The sequence below is a fragment of the Brettanomyces nanus genome, chromosome 4 (genome assembly GCF_011074865.1).
Source record: "Brettanomyces nanus chromosome 4, complete sequence".
Taxonomy (NCBI): Eukaryota; Fungi; Ascomycota; class Pichiomycetes; order Pichiales; family Pichiaceae; genus Brettanomyces; species Brettanomyces nanus.
In genome coordinates this window covers 67,458-84,984 of record NC_052377.1, presented here as the reverse complement: position 1 = coordinate 84,984, position 17,527 = coordinate 67,458, and the positions used below count along the sequence as shown (strand labels likewise).

Genomic DNA, 17,527 nt, shown 5'->3' with positions numbered 1-17,527 from the left:
TATAGGGATTCATGAAAGCATTATGTCGGAAGTAGGGGAATTTCCTGTTACGTCTATCTAACCAGTATATAGCAAGTGGGTCCGATATGGATTTAAACAATGTACACATAGTAGACACAGTTCGAAATAGAAGAAGTTTGATGAGATGGTCGGATCTGCTTGCCGTAAGAGTGTTGAGCCGGTTTATGATATTTCTTTCTATTGCCAAATTAAAGTATTAAAACCGAAAAGTATTACTCTCAAATATACAGCAAGTAATACATCAATGCTCTGGTAAGTAGCCCTGAAACCTTTTACTTTAAGAACAAGTAATAAAGTGTGGAATAGTATATAACACTTCTCCTCACAAGGATTGTCGTCGAGAAAATTCTCACACACGAAATCGAACCCTCTACGATACTATTGGGGTTGTCCGGTGCGATCATACTCACGCCGACACCATCACGTAATATCAACAAACGACAGTATCATACAGATCAACCCTATAACATAATGGTCCGAAACTTTATGTAATATTATTTGTACCTTTAGTTTAGTGTTGCTTCGATAGTGCCCTAGAGAATATTATTAAAGGCTATAAAATTCAACTACCTATTCCAGTGGATTTCTAATCATAAATCTATTGAATTAAAAACCGATAGATGTTTGATCATTTTATCTTCTTTTCAGCCTCAAAATCCTTATTCATACTAACTTTTTCCACAATCTCATCGACATCATTGCCAATAATTATATCACCAGTAATGTTACTCTTGGGTCCTTTATATGTCTTATGAGCATAAGCATAGTACCAGGCAATTGCAAGCAGCATTGAGCCATAGTAAACCACGCATGTCCAATTCATCATATCCATCGTGTTATCTGCTCCCTTATAGTCAGGGAAAACGGAAATTGGAATCATGAGAAGAACGAATAAACAGCCAATGTAACCAGAAAGATATGTCCATCTTCCCAAATTCCATGGACCCGGCTTGAAAGTGTGTCTGGCGTAGGTAATACGAAGCAATATAGGTATACAAAAAGAGATGAAAGGAGCAATGGAACCGACTGAGAAAATTGCATCGATAGCGACTCCTCCAAACATCAAAAGAAGAAGAAGAACACCAATGACCCAGTTAGCCCATACAGCATTGACTGGTGTCTTTGTATACTTGTTCACTTTGCACCAATATCTCGATAATGGGAAACAGTTATCTCTTGAATAGGAGAATAGCACTCTGGAAGCGGCAATCATACAAGAGAAAGTCATGGAAAAGGCCAAGATAGCAGCAAAAGAACCGATGGCTAAAACTCTAGGCTTACTCATAATTTGATTCAAGTATGCAATATAAGGTTGTCCCAACTCATCGTTAACAGCATTATCTATATCGACAATGGTGTAAGCGATTGCAAGCTGGAAAACAAATCCCAAGCCACCACCAATAGTTGCTGTCATGACAACAGCCCTAGGAGTTGCCACTTGAGCGTTTGAGCACTCTTCAGCAATATGGAAAGGAGAATCAAAGCCGCACAAAGTCCAGAGGACTGCCATGAATGAAAGTAAAACGGCCATTCCATCTGGCCAATCTGTAAGATTATCTATGCCCCCAAGCAAAGGAATCCGAATTGAATTTTGGAAGACCCTGACCTTCTCTGTTATTGCCGCAAAGCATAAATATCCAAGAGATAAATAGAAAACCGATATTCAATATCGAGGAGCCCATATTAATATATGCTATCCATTTTGTAGGAAGCGAAGCGATGATAGAACAGACAAAGGTGATAGCAACAGTAAGAAGGTAGCAATGCCATGTTTGATATTGGTAGTGGGGATTAGCCACAGCTGCTAAGGCTAGAATCATTGAAGCACAGCCATAACCAACAGACGGCGCACCAGTCACTTGATAGAAATAATTCGACCAGCCGGCTATCCAAGACAAAATAGCCTTATATTTTGGAGGAGAAAGCATAGCGGTAGCGTAGTAAATTCCACCAGCAACAGGATAAGCACTAGCAATTTCTGCAAGATTTAAAGCAACAGGAACAATTCCTATAACACCTAGAAGAAATCCCCAAGTAATACCTGCATTACCTGCAACGGCTAAGGAATAGAACAAAGTGGAGGCGATAGAAGGTAGCAAACCCAAAACGGAGAATGCCACCCCGAATGTGGTCCATAAAGAGAAGTCTCTTTTAAATTCTTGCTTGTAACCAAGAGCCAAGACAACAGTTTCGTCTTTATCAACTAGATGGTCGACCAGGATCTTGCAGTTACTTCCAGAGATTATGGATTTCACTGGAACCTCGTCAACAGACACAACAGATTGTGTTGACTTAATTCCTTCAGACAGACTCATATCTAAAGATTGATGAACGAAGAAAAGAGCAATGGTCAGTTTGTCTTGGAAATATTTGTCTCTTTTTTTGGGGATTAGAGATCTCGAGGAAGAAAAGATAACGCATGCATGAATTCTGATAATATCTACCAATCAGGAATCTTAAGTCGTTTCTTTTGCGAATGCGCGCTAGGAAGAGTCAGCAAAACGGTAACATGGATTTTTAACTTCGGGCGAGATCGACGAGAAATGATGCTAGCAAAAGGACAAGGCAACGAAATATCAGGAACTTCCGTCAAATAGGTTCTATATAATGATAGAGATATATCCTGATCAAAGTTCAAAGTTTTGAACAGATTGTAACCAGTATTGTCCATAATAATGTAATTATATTTAATTTCCAGATTGAGAATCTGCGATTAGTCTTCGAAATTTATAATAAGCGTTTTTTGTAGTACGAGGTAGACTTAAGCAATTTATTAGTCACTTATGTGATATAAATTAGGTGAGTGAGCAGAAAAATATCACTGGTGAAGGTGTTAAATAATAAAGACTGTCCGCTAAAGGATAATTCAAAGAATAAGAAAGAGAGGCAAGGCCTAAATAGAATAAAACAAGGTCCGGAGACCAGAGTCACGAGAAATGTAGGCTCTAATGCTTTTTTTTACATGAACTTGTATATTTTGATTTTTTAACTAGAACGATCGTTTTCAATTGATAGAGTCGGTTAGTAACTCAAAACTCCAGAATATCTCAGAAGGTCAACCAGTGTGATATCAGTGAAACAGTGGCCACACGAAGCCTGTCATTGCCCCCAACACCCACAAAAGGCAGGGTTCACTTCCTTCTCTCAATTTTACATCAGTACTGGGACTACAATTTGTTTTTCTCAGGTTAGAGGACGTACTGCCAATAATGGTGGTGTAAAGTCAGAGAGTTGTTGAGGAACATTGAGAATTACTTTGAGTTCCGTGTGCGAGACAAGAAAACTTTTTCCAAAGAGACGTAAGACTGTTTTGTTTGGTTTGAACCAGCCTTGCACCAAGCAACTACCGTGGAGGAATATGCTACCTAATAGCGATCAGTATCTGAACAGCTCCTTAAGTGTCATGGGACACCACTCTACTCCATAAATCCATTTGAGGATAGGCTTCTTTTATGTGTCATGAAGTAAGCAACAAAAGCTACACTAAGCTTCCGTACAAATACTTATGTGTTCAAATTTGTCTTTAGAAGGATAGACAATAAACACTCTGAAAATCCAAGATATGGTTGATGGTCTGAATTTGTTTTCACAGTAAAGAATATTTCTCACCGGCTTGTCGAATGCGCGGGTGGTTTAGTGGTAAAATTCATCGTTGCCATCGATGAGCCCCCAGTTCGATTCCGGGTTCGCGCAGAGCAATTTTTTAATTTGTACTTTCTCTGAATTAGTTGGCTTCCCTCTCAGAGAATCACTGAAGAATTATCATTAGCTATGGAATATACTTATATCCATCGGTATCATCTCTTCTTATAAATTCCTCGCCTATTAACTGTTCAACAGTCTCCTTAATTAACGTAGTAAAGGATCTACCAGAATTTTTCAATATCTCCTCAAAGTCGACCCTATCTTTGGAAAGACTTTCGAGGACTTCTGCCGTAAGCCTTTCGTGCTTCCGAGGGCCTAAATTCTTTAAGGTTCTCATCATAAAAGCTCTCAGTCTCGCTGTAAGCATCTCGACAGGATCTCTCTCGGTACCGGTTCTGACGGCAACCGGTATTTCAGTCGTACTTTGAACTGATGAAGAAATATTAGTAGAAAGTTTAACAATCTTTTTGTCACACTTAAAACTGTCATTGATCATATAGTTGTTATCGGTTTGAAGCATCACCTTATATGATCCATCAGTAAGATATTTCAAATTGGCATCAAGGAAGTTCTCTTCCATTCCTGTAGTGGTTAATAAGGAGACTTTATCCAAAATATCGATGCCCTCAAATGCAAGTAATATGGCAGCCTGATATATTGAGCACTGAACAGTTTGACAGGAACTTGGATCCGAGACGTCAAAAGTGATCGCAATTGTCACTCTATGAAGATAGAATTTCCAATCAAAAATAACAGGATTTTCTTGACTGAGCATAGCCTCGTATTTATCAGCAATACCTCTTAAGCAATCAGGTATGTTCACTCTGCGATTCCCTGGAGGTGGCCTCCAATTGCTGGAATTCAAACAGCAAAAAGACAACTTAACGGGAGTGTGAACCTTCCGCCGAAACTGATAAAGCACTTTGTTACTGTGGCTTAAATCGCCAATCATCTTATTCAGGCTCTCGGTATAGTCGACACCAAAGTTTTCCTGTAGCATTTCAAGGAGTCTTTTTTCTCGCCAGAGACAAGCAGGTTCATCGTTTGTGTTAGAATAGGGAGTAATGAAACTGGAATGTAGCAATCGCCTGGAAAGAAGCATTTTGTACCGAGATAGGAACATACGCTTCTTATCAGGAATCATGACGAGTATCTTCATAATATAGGACCATAATTCTTGATCTTGACTTGAGATCGTCTTATCCGAGCTATCCGCACTCATGCGGCCAAAAATATAGTGAACAAGACTTTCAGCAATAAACTCGTCACAGTGGTCAATGTCAGCAACAGTTTTTTCGCACGTCGTAGAGAAATGGAAGATGAATCTTTGCTCTCCTTTAAAGGCGATCTCAATGGCAGCCGAGACGGATCGAATGTACTCGATTAAGGACTCAATGATGCTGTAGGATTTATCTTTGGAGGCCTTCTGACAGGAAAGCATCTGCTCTTGTAGCCAGCCGTGCAAATAAGTACTGACAGATTCGCAGAAGAGCTCCACCAACGGCACAATGTCCCATACATTTACCGAATACACCTTGTAAAGGAAAGCACAAGGAGCATGATTGTTAAGGAAATCAGGAAACAATATTGTTAAAATCCGAGTCTGAACTTGTTCAGACTTGATTAAAATGCTCATGGCGGATTCACCAAATAGATTGATCTCGTGGGTAAACTTGTCACCCAAGCGACTTCCTAGCATATCTATAATTATCACAATCTGGTTATAGGCATTTTCACAATGTCCAAGATAATCCTCAGCTGCAAGAGAGAGCCAATTGTCTCTCAAATCGGAAGCTGCTTTCTTGAAACACAAAGAAAGAGTTGCAATTAAAACTGTGTCATTGGAGGAGTCAACTTGAGAATGAAATATTCTTAAATCTTGCATAATGGTCAGGAATCGGTCAAATATCACACCTTTAGGAGATTCAAAAATATATGGAGGGCTCTGTAGCAACTCCTTCAGTAGATCACACAATCCAAGGAGAATATTGTTACGTGTACGAGACTCTTCCATGTCGAATAAGGTGATGTCTGCTGGATTTCTCTGACGACTCTCTATAATTCCAGCACTGAATTTGAGCATCCAATAGGCAATCAAGGGCCGCTCAAGATAACTCCTGCGAAAAACCCTCGAATTGTCCAAGATCAAGAACACCTGCTGCAATCTTTGAACTCTCAAATACCAATCACTATACATTTCCACAAATGCTGTCATCGGATCGTCTTCTGTAGATATCAACTTATCCTGAAAAGACGATAGCAACTCATCATCAAAAATCTCATTTCCTTTCAAACACAAAGAGTGAATAAACTCTTCATCTTCAGCCATCGATTGGCAAAGATGTTGCAGTTCAACCAGCGATCTCTGTAATTGAGATGTTGTTTTGCCTCTAATTATCTCTTCAAAGGCTTGAGGAAGCAGTGCTTTGGCTCCTTCAAAGTACTTCAACCTACTTTGAACCTCCTCGGAACTCTCCCCTTCAGAACTGTCAGTAATTCGACGCTTACGAGGCCGTGCTGAATTAGTATGCACTAAGTCGCGCTTCCCATTCACCACTGACGGCTCATATCCATAGCTGTGATCACTTGAAGATGACAAAGGAAACGAAGGAAACCCAAACTGTGTCACGTTACTGTCATCCAGTAAGATATCAAACTCTGAATTCATTAAAAGTGGAAGAAAATAGTGGTAGCCAGCTATCAAACGTGAAGAGATCTCCATACTAAATTTATCGCTAGCGAACTCAAATCTGGTGTACGGTTGGCATACCAGAATCACAGAGATCTGACATGTGGTTCATCTTGAGTTATAGTTATACGTAACTAAGCAAAGTAAAACACACACGAACACCGGATCCGAATTCTCATAATATGATACATAAAATAGGTCATTTGTACACAATAAATATAACATTGGCTGAAACCTCAGTCGTCTACCGGATTGAAGATATCTGGAGCAGCATTAATCAATTCTTCCACCACACGTTGCTGTAACTGTAGATCTTCGGTCGTCGTGGCACTACCTGGAGCAAAAAGATTGTTGGACCACACAATTGCCAAGTTTCTAACTCCCATTCTCACCTTAGGTATCTGGCTGAGGCGAATAAAGTGAAATAGAAGATCTCTCAGCGTAAAATAATTTGCATCCGGCAGCTCGAATACAATTCTATGAAGCTGCAAATGCATAGTTTTGATGTCTTCAATCTGTGCAGCTTTCAGAAAGTTTCCGCTTTGCTCAAGTGTTAGGAGGGGCTCTGGCAGCATCGAAAAGAACTTCTTTAGAAGTGATGCGATCACAAACACGTAATCGTTGGTGATACTGGATGGATCTGGAGGATCTAGAACAGAAAAATCTTCCGGATTCTTATCTACGATCTCCTTCAATTCCTCGAGTTTGGCCTTATTGGGACTCGATCTATAGATACCTTCCGAGTCCGCACCATATTTCTCAAGAAGTTCAATGCACCTTTTCGCAAATAAAGGAACCATCTCATCATCATGGGCCACTTTATCGATCGGAACACCGAAGAGAGCTCCATCAGTAGATTGTGATTCAACGTCAAGTGTTGGGAATTGGCGGTAAGATGATTGTATAGGAACGGAAATTCCAGAAGGAGTCGAAGTGGTTGTAGGGCCATTTGAGGCACTCTCATCTGTGCCAATTGTAGCACCTATAACAGGCTCAGCTCCCACGGGAGGCAACGGTCTTGGACCTGTCAAGTTAGGATTAGACTGCATTGACGATTGAGAGATAGCCCGAGGATCTGTTGTACGATAAACGGGAGCAGGAGGAACCGAATATTGAAGACCAGAAGCACCAATTGGAGCACTAATTGGAGCACTAATTGGAGCACCAATTGAAGCACCTATTATTTGACCGCTTTGAGGAATCTTGGCAAACGAACCATCCGGTGTCAGCCCTCCAAAGACAGAATGTCTCTCATAATTGACAGGAATGAATGATGATTTGTGCTTCACCTTACTGTTCTTCAAATAGTTGTATAAACTCTTCTCGACGTCGACAGAAGAGGCGGTTTCTTGCATGGAAGTGTGACTGTGAGCTATAGGAGAGATTTGATTGCCAATACCGATGATTAGCGACTCATTATACACGGCATATTTTGAAAGCTGTAATTGTAGAGCATGGTCCAGCTCCAACACTAAATCTTTTATTTTGTAAGAGATCTGCGGACGATGAACTTCAACCAATTCATTCTTGCATTTTTGGGAATAATGTGCTTTCTTGTTGTAATCAGTATCTGCAATGTGCAACTTACGGGTGAGTTCTTCTTCCTGCTGAGACCCGGTTTTCCGGCCCTGAAGAGTGATCTTTTTTTGAGATTGGTCCGAATTGCGAAGCTTTTCGAGATCCGAACAGATGGACTGATACTTATTCTTCGATTTCTCGGCCTGATTAATGGCATCAATTACCTCTTTTTCTCTTCGGTTACCTTCCTCTTTCAGTTGCTTCCTTAATCGGGTGAAATTCTGTGATAGAGAACAAAGCTCACCGTACATCGTATCCAAAGCCTTGATATACGGAGTTCTAACGTCAGTCACAAGTCGATCGTCGTAGGCTATCACATCTCTGAGGCTCTGGGCAAAGCTTCCCTTTGTCGTTAGACCGCTTGATCTAATGCTGCTCTTACACGTCGACGTAGTTTTCCGAATATCGCGTGCATGGTCTTGTTCATAACTGTGCTTCTTTCGAATATAGTTGGCAAACTCGTCGCATGATTTAATACTCTGTTTCAGTCTGTATAGAAGAATTTCAAAACTCGAATCTGATATCAGAATCTCCTTAACAAGGGGCTCTTCAAGTAGCTGAGGGCTCGAAGGAATAGTTGAAGTGTCTGTCATTGAGGGACGCTGAAGCAAGAAGACGAGAGTGCTGTCTGTTACTTACTGTCCTTTAATCTTCTTTGTCCTGTGAGTAACAGAACGACGGAAAAAAAATTTTAGTTGTTCTTTTTCTTCTATTTTAATCACAATTGAAACGCATCGACAAATGATGGTGTACGGATGTGTTAAGTCGGAATTACCTCACCTAGCATAAATACTTCTTATGATTGATGCAATGGTCAGGCTGTGAATGGTCCGGGATTGCCTGGAACCAATGTTCTAATTGTAGAGTTGCCAACTCAGGTCTAAGCTGTGGGTCGGGGTCTAAAAGTGAGAGGATCGTCCGATCGACGGAGTCGTGATCGTAGATCTGCGACAATTCTACGTTTCCAGGTACTTTCACAACCATGTCTAGGGAGCGATGCCGACAGTATGCTTCATAGAAACTATCATCACGTGCCATCTTCCACCTGCAATCACTGCAATAATATAATAGCACTAGACAGACTCCAAGCGACCAGACATCTGCCTTAAATGAATCGTATCTCTGACCTCTATACACTTCAGCAGCAGCATACTTCCTGGAACCTGCAAGTCCTACAGCATATTGACCTCTAATGGAGGATCCAAAATCCACTAGCTTTAATCTTCCTTCATAGTCTATACAGCAGTTTTGAGGCTTAATGTCCCTGTGACTTATATCTCGTGACTGTAAAAATTGAAGTGCCTGAACAAGTTGCCTAAAGTAGCATAATCTGATTTCTCTCTCCATCATATAGCCGAACCTGTTGTATATTCGCTCAAGATTAAAAGGTAGATACTCCATGACGTAATAGACGTTGTCTCTATTTATTGTGAACACTTCAAGGAGATCCACTACAAAGCGTCCATTGTTGTTTAGGCGCAATTTCCGGTGGATTAACATTTCATGTTCAATTGTCTCCATGTAGAGTTGCCTGGTTTCGTGGGGTTCCCGGGGATTAAACAATTTAATGGCGTATGTCTGTGCATCCTTTTGATACATATAAACTTTGGCTGTGGAGCCTTTATTCACTAGTCGTTTTTTAGTTCCATATTTCTTTGGAAACGTATAGTGATTGCGCAGTTGCCTATTCTTTTTGCGGAACCACGGCACTGTTATTACCATAATGATGATACCAAAAGTGGCATTCAATCAACCAACTCCGGAAGATTTGAAAATTCCTTTTGAAAATTCTGCGGATATTCTTTCTTTTTTTATTTTTTTTGACGGATAAAGAAATCCGCTTTCTTATCGCGGAAGTTGTTTATCGTCTTATTGAGACATACTATGCATTGGTTCAGTAGATGAGCATTATCCAAGTACAGTAGAAAAACTGGAATTGTTTCTTTTTTCCTTCTCCATGATCCCTGAGTTCTATTCCAACCAGTTCGCTTTCATCGTCTCTTACTTCTATGTATCACTGTACATGGTCTTCTTCATACAGAAAGCGCTCTTCTTTGCCACGTAAAACTTCTTTTTGTCACGAACCATTACTTGACAATTCTTTGAATTGTTCTGCAGTTTTTCCGTAAACCATTCAGATCTATTTCCAAACGTAGAAATGCATCCTTTGAAGAGAGATGAAGAGGGAGACAAGGAAAACATTGACGATAAACAATTCTTATTACCATTATCTCATCCTCTTCAGAAAGCCACCAAACTCCATGAATTTTCTTCACAAATCGTTACTAAATTTAAAGTACTCGTTAAAAATGCCGCCGCAGTAAGTCATACTTCTAAAAACCCGAAGAGCTTATTGCAACATCGCATCGTTCCCATGGGGACATTCTCTTAGGAAACTCTTCTCATTCCCGTGATATCCAGTCAACGACAATCACAAGTCTATCGTTTTAAAACCCGAGAACAGCGTCCCAATTCCGATTATTTAAGTTTGTATGCCACAAATGCAAGTGCCAAAGCTCAAGGTCTTTTGCCAGTGTCAAATAACGAAACTGAGGTTTACGAAGTGTTGGTCGACGACATGGACTTCGCCAGTCAGCTTTTTAAAGATATTCAAAGTTGCAATGGCATCAGAACAAACTTTGGAGATCATATATATCCCGAAAACGACGTTCTGGTGGTCGATAGAGTGTCTGCTCTATCAAATCTTGAGAAACTGGACTCGCATTAAGTGCAACTGTTAAGAGTTTCATCTTTATCCGGCCAGAAATTGTGGAACGAGGTCATTCTTCTTCCTCAAACACCAGGTATGCTGGCATTGCTATTCCTCAGACCTAATTATCAAGGGTAACTATGATAAAAGGTGGGCAAGCTAGTCTCCCGTTCGTATGTAAGCAACCTGAATCATTCAGTATCTGCTTGCGTTTCGTCTGAACTGCCGCTCAGCCTCTCTTTTCTCCGTTTCCATTGTGGCTCGTCGTCATCGTTGTCGCTGTCTTTATCTGTAGAATTATCGTCAGCATGACTGGTCTCCTTCTTTGCTCGCTTCTTTCTGGGAGAAACCTTTTCAATCTCTCTCCTATATTCATCACGTTTATTCTCATCGAACTCAAACTCAACCTCCTTGTTCGGCTCTTGATAGTTGATCAACTGTCGTCGGTGAATGCTGGAAAAATTCAAATCAGGTAGCTGGCCTAACTGTTTCTTCAAGTCCCTGATCACCTGTTTCTGCTCATTCAAAACAGGAATAAAAACTTGTTCTACATTTCTACGAATCTTCTGGTTTGTCTCTACAAACAACTCCTTACTTTTCTCACTCTCGTCAAAATCTCTCCGAAGTCGAACGTTCTCTTGTTCCAATCTCTTCACTTTCACCTTATATTTTAGCTCTGATTGCCATTTCTCGTACAAGTCTCCCATGATATCCATAGATTCCTCGTCAATCGAAACTCTATCCAATAATATTTCCAGAACAACTACAAAAATACCTTCTATCTTCTTTCGGACCCTAAAATAAAGACCCATATTCTTCTGGTTACCTGGAGAAATCTCATATTGTACCTCGCTATCGAGTGACCCTACAATAAGTAGTTCAAGGCACCAATGAAGCCATTTATTGGTGTCCATCTCTTTATCATACTGTAGAGTTCTCAAGCCATCAAACTCTCCTCTAAATTGCTGAATTGGTGCGCTACCTTCGTCAATTTCACCAGCCTTCTCACAAAGAATATCTATGCTAATTGCTAGCTCATTAATAACCACTTGATCCAAGTGCTTATTCTCTTCAATTTCAACAAGCGGTGAAATTCTGCTTAGTTTGATCTTGGTATAGCAGTTCGCAGAGTAATTGATGGAATCAAACTTGTTCTCAACAAATATGAGGCGGGTGATCATTCAGTAGGGAAGATAAGAAGGGAAGAATAGATATGGCTGCATAAAAGGGTGCAGAAATGTATGCAGAAATAAATGTATAAGTCGATGCATAAATACGTGAAAAAAGAGCAGAGCTCGGAAATGGCGAAATACACTTATTATCCGACAATTACAGAATCTACATTTTCAAATAGCCGCAAAAGCTCCTTTCTTCTCTAGCATTAACAATGGTAAGTAAATTCGAAAAATCACCTTGCATTGCCTACTAACTCTTCTAGGATCATCCTACTTGGGCTTTGGGTACTATTTCTCTCGCTGGCGGTATTGCGGGCTATGCTAGAAAAGGCTCACTTCCTTCTCTTATTGCAGGAACCGCGATTTCCACACTGTATTTTGGGGCAGGATACCTTCTCCATAATAACCGGGAATACGGCATTCATACGGCATTGTTGGCTTCTTCCCTCACTTTATTTGCGGGTATTAGTCGTGCGTTTAAATCCAGTATTAAGAAACCTGTTCCTTTAACTCTGACAACTATTGGCGCCGTTGCTACTGCATTCTATGCTAAGAAGTATTCCGAATTTTATATGTAAGTGCTTAGGCCGGGAAACTTTTCTTCTTATTATTCCCATACAGTCTCTTTGTTTATAAATGCAACCATTTTACCGAGATCCAACTTAATGATCTTCACTGATGGATACTTGGCTATTATTGATCCTATGATATTTGAATTAGGAAGGGTGAAACAAGTGTTGTAGACGTGCGGCGCAATTTCTGATAACTCTAGTTTTGCGACAGCTTTGAAGGGTGAAGAATTGTCGACGCCTCCAACGTCCGTTAGTTGTTCTAGTGTCCTAGGGGAGTCGAATTGGTAAACTTGTAGCCCCCTGTGAAGTCCAAATCCCTCATACTTCGCCATGCTCTCCTTAAATGCCCAGTACTGACAAAGTATCTCGAGTTGAGTTTCCCTAGAGCCATCGGATCTTGCAAAGGCCATCTTCAAATCCGTCTGCTCCTTTTGGGAAAAGATGTCAGAAAACTCGCTCCTATAAAAATCCCTAAGATCCGAAAGCGCAAATCGGTCTATATCCTTAGGATTGCTTAGATCGAGACCTATTGGAAGTTTTGTTTGGAAGCATATACATAGTGAAGTAATACCATCCTCATCGGCTATGTTGTAGGCGTAGTCTCTAGACAGAAGAAACGGCTTTCCAAACTCCCCATAAGATATTTTCAATTTGGTTAGCTGCTTGTAGTCTCTCTCATACAAAGAAACTATGTACTGAACTAGTATAGAATTGAGGAGTTTCAGAGCACGGTCTTTTGCGCTGCGGATCTGTCGAATTCTAATCTGCTTATCTAACGGGAGTAATCTAGAGCACATCTCGAAGTTGTATTCGTCCAAGAGGATGTTCAGGGAGCCATTGAGGTTGATGTAGAAGCAAAAAATGGGGGTATCATCTATGAGGCTATGAAAACTGTCAGCCAGAGACATGGCGGGTCGGGTATTAAGGCGGAAATGTGGTGCTGAGGCAGGCCTGTTCAGTTAGTATGCGCGAGCCGCAAACAATTTGGCAAGGAACCTGAACGCGACTTTTCAAGGCGCGATTTCACTATTATCCACTGCAACGGTCTCTTCTTCCTCGGCCTGCAAAATGCCACCTAGAATCAAGCCATTGGACAAGAATGTTGTGAACAGAATTGCCGCAGGTGAGATTATCATTGCGCCTTCAAACGCATTGAAGGAGATTGTGGAAAATTCAATAGATGCTCACAGTTCGGCAATAGAGATCAGCGTGAAAGACGGAGGAGTGAAATTATTACAGATAACTGACGATGGCGGGGGAATCAACAAGGAGGATTTGCCGCTGCTTTGCGAACGGTTTACCACGTCTAAGCTCCGCAAGTTCGAGGATTTGGAGACGATTAGCACTTACGGATTTCGAGGCGAGGCATTGGCCAGCATATCGCACATCTCGCACCTTTCAGTGGTGACGAAGACGGCGGCGGATCAATGCGCCTGGAAGTGCTACTATTTGGACGGCAAACTTGTTCCACCCCCCACCGGCGGAAGTAGTGAGCCACGGCCTATCGCTGGAAAATGTGGAACTTCCATTATAGTGGAGGATCTTTTTTACAATGTTCCGTCACGTCTTCGGACATTACGCTCATACGGTGAAGAATACGCAAAAATAGTTGAAATAGTAAGCAGGTACGCGATCCACACGGAGAACGTCGGGTTTAGTTGTAAGAAGCAAGGTAGCAGCTCTACGGACTTGGTGATTCGGGCAGGAATGTCGCGTAAAGATCGCATTAGAAGTATATTCGGCTCGTCCGTTGCCAACGAGCTGATCGACGTGGAGTTGGAGCCTAATTCAGATATAGGGCTAGTAAAGTGTTCTGCTTACGTAACCAACTCCAACTACAGTAATCGCAAGTCAATCAAGCCTATTTTCTTTATAAACAACCGTTTGGTGGTGTGTGAACCGTTACGAAGAGCCATGAACCAAGTGTACTCCACTTATTTACCGAAGGGCCATAAACCGTTCATATATTTGGCCTTAGAGATTGTTCCGGGAAACGTTGATGTCAATGTTCACCCAACAAAGAGGGAAGTTAGGTTCTTGAACGAAGAGGAGATTGTCCAGAGCATCGTTGATGCCGTAGAGGGAAAGTTGTCAAGTTTGGACTCGTCTAGGACTTTTCTTACGCAGCAGGTAATTACGCAGTCCCAGCGGGTGGAGGAGAGGCTAAAGAGACAGCCCTTAGACGAAGAAAGCGACACAACACACAAGCGTCGGTCGACTGCGTCAATCTCGTCAATCAAGCAGTTTAAGAGACCCTACGAGAAGGATATGGTTCGCACAGACTTTAGTCAGGCCACCTTGGAGGAATACGTGAGCAGCCAGGCCGTCGTGGGGGCTTCCGAAGAGGTGCCGCGTAGCAATCACGTGATTGATAGTAGTATTGAAGGTCGCGTAATTGAGAATCATGATGATGCAGATGCAGATGATGTAATATCTGATCATGTGACTCTATCAGATAATGAAGTCACTAACTCTTCGAATACTTCCTCTCTGCCTGCAGTTGTTAAGCTATCCAGTGTCAACGAACTTCGAAAGGAAGTGGAGAGCCAGTTGAATGTAGAGTTGACAGCGTTGTTCAGTAAGCACACGTTTATTGGAGTGGCAGACTATTCTAGAAGATTACTGTGTCTTCAGTACGGAGTCAAGCTCTTCTTGGTTGACTATGCTTCCGTATGCAACGAGTTTTTTTATCAAGTGGGCCTCTCTGATTTTGGCAACTTCGGTAGAATTCGGTTTAGCAAACCCGTGGATATCAGAATGCTTGTCAAAGAAGAGATCTATGAGGACGAACAGTTGATGAAACGATACCCAGGAGCTCCAGATTTGGACGGATTGATTCAATCCGTTTATGTGGAGATGGCGGAGATGCTGGAAGAGTACTTTTGTATGAAAGTTGACGTCAGCGATGCTGAAAACCCTAAATTGCTAACTATTCCAATGCTTGTTAAGGGCTATATACCGAGTTTCAACAAGCTGAGTTTATTTCTATTTAAGGTCGGTGCCTGTGTGGATTGGGAGGATGAGAAACAGTGTCTTGGAGGTATTTTGAGGCAGCTAGCGTTGTTTTATGTGCCTGAACCGTTGAGCGATTTGGAAGATGATGCAGAAAGTAGACGATCAACCAGTGAACAGTTGGAAAACATTCTCTTTCCATTAATTAAGAAACGATTTTTGGCTACGGAGAACTTGGTAAGAGACGTCGTGGAGATCGCTAACTTGCCAGGACTTTACAAGGTGTTTGAGCGGTGTTAAAGTTGCAGAATGTGTTGAATAAGTACATACATCAGGAGTATGCAGGAAGTTATATATAAGAGGCTGTGGGATCCAATAAGAATTTTATAGAGCTTTATAGGAGTCTTCTAGAAGCCTTCTAGGTCACTCGAATGTGATGTCATCCGATGAAAGCGTACGAAGGCATAGCTGGTACAATAGCAGCATGATAGAGCTTTGGGCACTGGTCCAGACAAACCTAGGCCCTACACCGTTGAACAAGCCAGCCACTCCCTGACTTTTGTAGATGGTGAGAAGGTTTTTAATGAGAGAGTTCGACTTCAATAGCACGTTGCCAGAGGAAACGTTCTGTGTCTGCATTCTTGTCTTTACCACATCACAAGGAGTAGTAAGAATACCAGATAGACCACCAGCAGCAGCACCGGTAAGCATCTCTAAACTGGTAGGAAGAGGATCATCGTTCTTCTTTCGAGCCGAAAGAGTAAATGCCCAGTTACGAAAGTTCTCGTAAAATGTAAATTGAAGAGCGGAAAAGGGTAGATCTCGAAATAGGGTGGCCCTATAGCCAAAGAAGAGGGTTTTCCAGCCCTCTGTTCGAACTATAGTGTTTGCAGCATCAAAGAGACCGCGGTAGTTGTAACCGGAGTTATAGTAAGGGTTGTTGTAGCGTCCTTGAAGCTGAAGTCTAGTCTTCAGCACCTCAGAAGGAACGTAAAACACGGAGGACACCAAATCTCCTACGAAACCAGCACCCAAATAACTAGCGGTATCATTGAAACCAAAATCTTCTATTGCCACACGCTTGACAGACTCATAGGCAAAGAAAAATACGGCAGAACTTGGTAAAGATCCCATCATGGCCGCACTATAACCGCTATAGAGACCTCTGGCAAAGCCCTCCTCCTTCAATATGGTGAGATAAGCATTCAGAGTGTTTCTGTACTTGGCGATATGAGGAGCAGCTTGCTGTCTAGTCTTAACAGTGTCTAGTGAATGCATAGAGGTATCTCCTACCACTCCGCCAATGGCACCAGCCAAAGTACATTGTAATAGAGTCGGAAAAGAAGAAGATGATGAGGAGGAAGCAGTCCCGGGTATAGTAGAACGTTCTGGTTTGACCCTGAATTGCTCGGGAAACGTCATCGCTGAGAGCATAATGGCATCATGACATTGAGACAAAGCCTCAGAAGAAGGCGAGCTCATGAAGAAATATAAGAGGGATGAAAGAATGTATTGAATGGGCCAATTAAAGACATGTATTAAGTGAGTAAGAGGCGATGAGAATGTAATGGGAGCCGATTGTTTCGATTAACAGGCAGATTGAGATGGATAGTGAGTCCTTATTGCAGGACCCAGGTATTAAGATGAAGGGTATGCAATTGGCAGCTGGGAAGTAAATAGGAAACAGCTAGGTAGATAGCGGATTGGATATTGGTAATTTGGAAGTAAAAAGCGAAGGAATAAGTCAACTGTAAAAGGAAAGAATAGAGATAAAAGGACAAGACAAATAAAGAGAAAAGAGAAAATGAGAAGAAAAAAATTTTCGATCGGATTATGTAAGCAGGAATAGATGGAGTGTTACTTTTGCACCAATGGGAATACGGGGATCTACTGAGTATTCTTTCTTGTCTTATCGTTACTTACCCACTGCTTCTCGTTGGTCGGATAAACGAGTGAGATATACATGCATCTGTGAACGTTACCTGTTTACAAGAATGTTAAAGGTGATGTACTGTAAACACCGCAGACATTGTAGACATTGCCGACATGCAGACATTGTAAATACCGCGGACACCGCGGAAACCGTAGGCTAATTGGACAATAAAGGTGATTCAATTTTGAAGGGTTGCCCGAAGATGTGGTGGTCTCCCGTCGCCACCCCGCAGAGCTACCTGAAAAGCTACTA

General features: G+C 41.6%; 9 protein-coding genes and 1 non-coding gene across 10 annotated transcripts; 3 read left to right on the top strand and 7 right to left on the bottom strand.

The window, feature by feature from the left end:
• Positions 1-649: 649 nt before the first annotated feature.
• FOA43_003250 (uncharacterized protein) lies at positions 650-2,336 on the bottom strand (the record flags this gene model as incomplete). Its single annotated transcript, XM_038923502.1, has 2 exons — positions 650-1,578; positions 1,628-2,336. 2 exons carry the CDS (start codon positions 2,334-2,336, stop codon positions 650-652), a joined length of 1,638 nt encoding a protein of 545 aa, XP_038779430.1.
• A 1,307-nt stretch (positions 2,337-3,643) lies between these two features.
• FOA43_003249 lies at positions 3,644-3,714 on the top strand. The gene has a single exon. It is a non-coding gene; the product is annotated as a tRNA-Gly (tRNA).
• A 76-nt stretch (positions 3,715-3,790) lies between these two features.
• FOA43_003248 (uncharacterized protein) lies at positions 3,791-6,334 on the bottom strand (the record flags this gene model as incomplete). Its single annotated transcript, XM_038923501.1, has 1 exon — positions 3,791-6,334. The coding sequence occupies one exon, from the start codon at positions 6,332-6,334 to the stop codon at positions 3,791-3,793; it is 2,544 nt and encodes an 847-aa protein (XP_038779429.1).
• A 257-nt stretch (positions 6,335-6,591) lies between these two features.
• FOA43_003247 (uncharacterized protein) lies at positions 6,592-8,668 on the bottom strand (the record flags this gene model as incomplete). The annotated part of the gene is made up of 2 exons (XM_038923500.1): positions 6,592-8,519; positions 8,665-8,668. 2 exons carry the CDS (start codon positions 8,666-8,668, stop codon positions 6,592-6,594), a joined length of 1,932 nt encoding a protein of 643 aa, XP_038779428.1.
• Positions 8,669-8,713: 45 nt separating this feature from the next.
• FOA43_003246 (uncharacterized protein) lies at positions 8,714-9,655 on the bottom strand (the record flags this gene model as incomplete). Its single annotated transcript, XM_038923499.1, has 1 exon — positions 8,714-9,655. The coding sequence occupies one exon, from the start codon at positions 9,653-9,655 to the stop codon at positions 8,714-8,716; it is 942 nt and encodes a 313-aa protein (XP_038779427.1).
• Positions 9,656-10,834: 1,179 nt separating this feature from the next.
• FOA43_003245 (uncharacterized protein) lies at positions 10,835-11,824 on the bottom strand (the record flags this gene model as incomplete). The annotated part of the gene is made up of 1 exon (XM_038923498.1): positions 10,835-11,824. The coding sequence occupies one exon, from the start codon at positions 11,822-11,824 to the stop codon at positions 10,835-10,837; it is 990 nt and encodes a 329-aa protein (XP_038779426.1).
• Positions 11,825-12,030: 206 nt separating this feature from the next.
• Positions 12,031-12,396, top strand: FOA43_003244 (uncharacterized protein; the record flags this gene model as incomplete). Its single annotated transcript, XM_038923497.1, has 2 exons — positions 12,031-12,033; positions 12,082-12,396. The coding sequence occupies 2 exons, from the start codon at positions 12,031-12,033 to the stop codon at positions 12,394-12,396; spliced, it is 318 nt and encodes a 105-aa protein (XP_038779425.1).
• Positions 12,397-12,425: 29 nt separating this feature from the next.
• On the bottom strand, positions 12,426-13,298 carry FOA43_003243 (uncharacterized protein; the record flags this gene model as incomplete). The annotated part of the gene is made up of 1 exon (XM_038923496.1): positions 12,426-13,298. The coding sequence occupies one exon, from the start codon at positions 13,296-13,298 to the stop codon at positions 12,426-12,428; it is 873 nt and encodes a 290-aa protein (XP_038779424.1).
• A 160-nt stretch (positions 13,299-13,458) lies between these two features.
• On the top strand, positions 13,459-15,642 carry FOA43_003242 (uncharacterized protein; the record flags this gene model as incomplete). The annotated part of the gene is made up of 1 exon (XM_038923495.1): positions 13,459-15,642. The coding sequence occupies one exon, from the start codon at positions 13,459-13,461 to the stop codon at positions 15,640-15,642; it is 2,184 nt and encodes a 727-aa protein (XP_038779423.1).
• Positions 15,643-15,765: 123 nt separating this feature from the next.
• On the bottom strand, positions 15,766-16,824 carry FOA43_003241 (uncharacterized protein; the record flags this gene model as incomplete). Its single annotated transcript, XM_038923494.1, has 1 exon — positions 15,766-16,824. The coding sequence occupies one exon, from the start codon at positions 16,822-16,824 to the stop codon at positions 15,766-15,768; it is 1,059 nt and encodes a 352-aa protein (XP_038779422.1).
• Between the last annotated feature and the right edge of the window lie 703 nt (positions 16,825-17,527).